The sequence below is a fragment of the Schistocerca americana genome, chromosome 7 (genome assembly GCF_021461395.2).
Source record: "Schistocerca americana isolate TAMUIC-IGC-003095 chromosome 7, iqSchAmer2.1, whole genome shotgun sequence".
NCBI lineage: Eukaryota > Metazoa > Arthropoda > Insecta > Orthoptera > Acrididae > Schistocerca > Schistocerca americana.
Genome location: NC_060125.1, coordinates 153,095,366 through 153,100,493, shown reverse-complemented (window position 1 = coordinate 153,100,493; position 5,128 = coordinate 153,095,366). Strand labels below are relative to the sequence as shown.

At 44.6% G+C, this 5,128-nt stretch overlaps 1 protein-coding gene across 1 annotated transcript; it reads right to left on the bottom strand.

Moving 5' to 3' along the window:
- Positions 1 to 2,426: 2,426 nt before the first annotated feature.
- On the bottom strand, positions 2,427 to 4,797 carry LOC124622808 (protein ALP1-like). The gene is made up of 2 exons (XM_047148599.1): positions 4,484 to 4,797; positions 2,427 to 3,348 (listed from the first exon to the last, which is right to left on the bottom strand). The coding sequence occupies exons 1-2, from the start codon at positions 4,795 to 4,797 to the stop codon at positions 2,427 to 2,429; spliced, it is 1,236 nt and encodes a 411-aa protein (XP_047004555.1).
- Positions 4,798 to 5,128: the final 331 nt, after the last annotated feature.

Here is a 5,128-nt window from a genome sequence, read left to right as displayed (position 1 = left end):
CTAGGTGAAATTTTGGAGCCAACCGGAGGAGAGAAAGTTGCACAGCAGATCAGACAACAGAAAATGAAGAGAGCATATGGTATGACACATGAAATATACAATAAAAAATGCATCTCCTCGAACACAAAAATCAGACACTACTGCGCAGTAATTAAGCCAGCAGCACTATATGCTAGTGAAACGCTCACACTCCACACAAAATGTGATTTAGAAAAAATACTAAAAGAAGAACGCAAAATTATGAGAAAGATTTTAGGTCCAAAATTAACAGAAGAAGGATATCGGATACAATCAAGAAGAACCACAGAAACTATATCAAACCTGGCAGCAGACATAAGAAGGCGAAGATTAAAATTTTGTGGACATGTCACTAGACTTCCCCCCACACGACTCACCAACAGAATTCTCACTTACATAGAAAAAGTCAAATCAACAACACCATGGATTAGCCAAGTAAAATTAGATTTACAAAAAGCAAATATTGAACTTAAAGATGTCAAAGATAGAAAAACTTTTAGAAATAAGGTGGAAAAGTGGATTGTATTGTCGGAGAAGGAAGCACTAAAGAGACCAGGAACAAAATGGACAGAAGAAAGAAAAAGAAAACATGGAGAACGAATGAAAGAAGTATGGAAGAAACGACGTCAGAAAGCTTTGCGTGATCCTTCTGGGTCCATTCGCGATAAGTAAGTAAGTAAGTATATATATATATATATATATATATATATATATATATATATATATATATATATATATACACTCCTGGAAATTGAAATAAGAACACCGTGAATTCATTGTCCCAGGAAGGGGAAACTTTATTGACACATTCCTGGGGTCAGATACATCACATGATCACACTGACAGAACCACAGGCACATAGACACAGGCAACAGAGCATGCACAATGTCGGCACTAGTACAGTGTATATCCACCTTTCGCAGCCATGCAGGCTGCTATTCTCCCATGGAGACGATCGTAGAGATGCTGGATGTAGTCCTGTGGAACGGCTTGCCATGCCATTTCCACCTGGCGCCTCAGTTGGATCAGCGTTCGTGCTGGACGTGCAGACCGCGTGAGACGACGCTTCATCCAGTCCCAAACATGCTCAATGGGGGACAGATCCGGAGATCTTGCTGGCCAGGTTAGTTGACTTACACCTTCTAGAGCACGTTGGGTGGCACGGGATACATGCGGACGTGCATTGTCCTGTTGGAACAGCAAGCTCCCTTGCCGGTCTAGGAATGGTAGAACGATGGGTTCGATGACGGTTTGGATGTACCGTGCACTATTCAGTGTCCCCTCGACGATCACCAGTGGTGTACGGCCAGTGTAGGAGATCGCTCCCCACACCATGATGCCGGGTGTTGGCCCTGTGTGCCTCGGTCGTATGCAGTCCTGATTGTGGCGCTCACCTGCACGGCGCCAAACACGCATACCACCGTCATTGGCACCAAGGCAGAAGCGACTCTCATCGCTGAAGACGACACGTCTCCATTCGTCCCTCCATTCACGCCTGTCGCGACACCACTGGAGGCGGGCTGCACGATGTTGGGGCGTGAGCGGAAGACGGCCTAACGGTGTGCGGGACCGTAGCCCAGCTTCATGGAGACGGTTGCGAATGGTCCTCGCCGATACCCCAGGAGCAACAGTGTCCCTAATTTGCTGGGAAGTGGCAGTGCGGTCCCCTACGGCACTGCGTAGGATCCTACGGTCTTGGCGTGCATCCGTGCGTCGCTACGGTCCGGTCCCAGGTCGACGGGCACGTGCACCTTCCGCCGACCACTGGCGACAACATCGATGTACTATGGAGACCTCACGCCCCACGTGTTGAGCAATTCGGCGGTACGTCCACCCGGCCTCCCGCATGCCCACTATACGCCCTCGCTCAAAGTCCGTCAACTGCACATACGGTTCACGTCCACGCTGTCGCGGCATGCTACCAGTGTTAAGGTCGGGACACACATGTCAGGACCGTGTCCGTGCCGAGACACGTCCGAGTATCGGCCGTCACCCGGACTACGAAATACAACATTAAAACAAATGCAGCGGGCCCCACTTGACCGGGCCGTGCACGGGGAACGTCAACGGGCCGGGGCCGGGCCGGGCGGGATTCGCCGTGTTTAAATTTTCACGTGACGGACACGGCCTGACGGTGGGGTTGTCTTGTGAGCTGTGCAACTGGGCAAAACTGTTCTGTGTACAAAACATGGATGTGGAGCGACTAATAGAGGAAGTTCGTAAGTTTCCTGTTCTTTACGATCAGGGAAGTGAGAACTACAGGAATATCGAGTACAAAGACAGAGTTTGGAAGACAATTGCAACAGATCTACAAGCCAAAGGTAAGATAAAAACTATACAAGTTTTAATACCCGAAAGATATTTATTTACTTTTTATTTTACAAACAGATGTTTGGTTTATGTCATCGTTATATCGCCAAGGCGACATGTTCTTGCCATTCCACAGTCCCTTGTGGAGAGTTCAGGAATTTTCTGAGTTGTTCTCGTACAGCAAATGCAGCATCTGTTGATCTCCCACGAATTCGAGGTAGGTTTCGAAGATTTGATGAACTTCCGGATCCCTCAGCAGTTTCCGTTTGATCCATCCTCTGTTCGGGCACCCTATAACCTTCCATTTTTCGAATAAAGTTGTACAGTACACACGCAGCCGTCACAATCATTGTAAGGTTATTAGGATCTCCCTGAAGGATTCTTCTAAATATTCGAAATTTCTGTTGCAATATACCGAATGCATTTTCGGATATTCTTCTTGCCCGACTCAAACGATAATTAAATATAGCCTTGTCATTTGTTAAGTTCCTGCCAGGATATGGTCGCATCAAGTATGTTTTGAGAGGGAAAGCTTCATCGCCTACAATTACCATTGGAAGTTCAACATCAGTTCCAGGTAAAGTTTTACTCTTTGGGACGCTAAGGGTATTGTTTTCCAATGACTTTCCAAGATTTGAATTTACTAGAATGCCTCCATCAGAGTTTTTTCCGTACGCTCCCACGTCTATTGCAATAAAATTATAACATGGGTCAACCAGAGCAAGAAGCACAATGGAATATGTTTTTTTGTAATTCCAATAGAGACTTCCTGAGTTGTTTGGAGCCTGTATTGTTACGTGCTTTCCATCTAAAGATCCAATGCGGTTTGGAAACTGCCATTTTGTCCAAAACTCCTCAGCTATAGCATTCCATTTTTCTTCATTCGGCACAGGCATCACCTCTTCTAACAATAAATCGATAACTGTTCTAGAGGTGTCATGGACGATAGCTGCAACTGTGGATTTTCCCAACCTGTAGCTGAAGGAAATAGTTTTAAAGGAATCTCCTGTAGCAAGGAACCTGAAAAAAATTGAATGTATAAGATGAGAAATACTCTATAATCTATAAAATATTTTCAGCATTTTAAAGATTGTAATATAAATACGCGATTTAAAATATTTTTGCTACAGGTGGAATAGAGGAATGCAAAAAAAAATGGGCATCTGTTCGTGACCAACTAAGGAAGACCTTGCAGAAAAGGAAAACTGTTTCAGGACAAGCTGCTGTTCATCAACATAAATACAAGTATGGAGATCTCTTAACGTTCCTGCTACCTTACATGGTTGAACGAGAAACAGTTTCCAATGTTCCTTACACGCAAGACAATAATGAGCATAAACAAGAATCAAATTCAGATTCCCAAGAGGAGCAGTCGATTGTTGAAAACGAAAAAGTGTCTACACAAGAAGACATTGCAGATGAAGAATGGATCATTAAAACCCAGGATAGTGAAACAGAGAATTTGATAGAGCGCACTCGGCATTCCCAGACGCCCTCAGCTCATTCGTCCGTCACTTCAAAGAAGAACACGTTTATGGAACCACCACTGAAACGAAAATTTCAGCGTGAGGTTAAACCACAAGAATCTGCATCAAGCCAGCTCATGGCTTACATTTTGGCAGAAAAAAAACCTGAAAAACAGAGAGATATACAAAACCCAGCTGATGCTTTTTTGGCTGGTATAGCACCAGCCCTAAAATCATTGCATCCACTACTGTTTCATCAAGCTAAAAGTAGGATTTTTTCAATTGTACAAGACTTTGAACTGAAGCAACTCATGAATGACGTATCAGTCCATCAATTCACTCCATCATCCTCCAATTCCTCAGCAAAATCTGTTTCAACACCATATCCTTCACCTGTGGGAAACGAGTCAACAGAACCTACACAGCAGCTTTTGGACCTGCAAAGGGATTCGCACAATTCGTATATAAATAACCAAAGCCATCATCCTCCAAGTTCCCCTGCATCCTCATCAGCTTCAGAAACTAATTCACTGAATAGTCCTCATTTGTTTTTCTTAGGGTAGTAGAAATTTAACTGTATTATTTACTAACTTATGTATTTATCTTTCAATTACTAAAGTAATAAAATAAAAACGCTGTCCTTAAAACTTCTTATTTATTTGTGTTCTGTGTACTTATCTTTAACCTACCGTAAAAAAACAGCCAGTCGTTCTTTGGGTGAAACTGATACTCTCCAGAACGTGTCATTTTTTCTCAGCCTTGGTTCTAGTTTCTTTAAACGTTCACAGAAGGTGTACTGCGTCATCCTAAAATATTCATAAAACTTAGTCTCATCATCTACGAGGTGAGAAAATAGTGTTCGAAACTCTCCCTGTACTGGTCTTGTTTTCCAGGCACTGTGGATCCATAATTTTCTTCTTCTTGTTTGCCTTCGTTCGTTTTCCTCTTCGTCTAAAGCAAGTGCTATAAGTCCTAATTCACTATTACGAAAATTAGTGAACATGTTTTACAGCTTTCACAAACAGAAACACAGCTCACCGCGTCCGAGTCACTACAAGGAACAACAGAGACACGGACGTGCCCCGGTCATGTGTGGCCCCTGCAGGAACGGACCGGAGCACGGCCGCCACTCGTCCGACGCTCGGCCCTGACACGGCCCGGACCTGTGTGTCCCGACCTTTAAAGACTGCGATGGAGCTCCGTATGCCACGGAAAACTGGCTGACACTGACGGCGGCGGTGCACAAATGCTGCGCAGCTAGCGCCATTCGACGGCCAACACCGCGGTTCCTGGTGTGTCCGCTGTGCCGTGCGTGTGATCATTGCTTGTACAGC

Excerpts from the sequence above, each read along its gene's own strand:
- LOC124622808 (XM_047148599.1), bottom strand. The coding sequence starts at position 4,797 with ATGTTCACTAATTTTCGTAATAGTGAATTAGGACTTATAGCACTTGCT. Across the intron at positions 3,349-4,483 it reads CGACTGGCTGTTTTTTTACG|GTTCCTTGCTACAGGAGATT; the intron begins GTAGGTTAAAGA and ends AATTTTTTTCAG.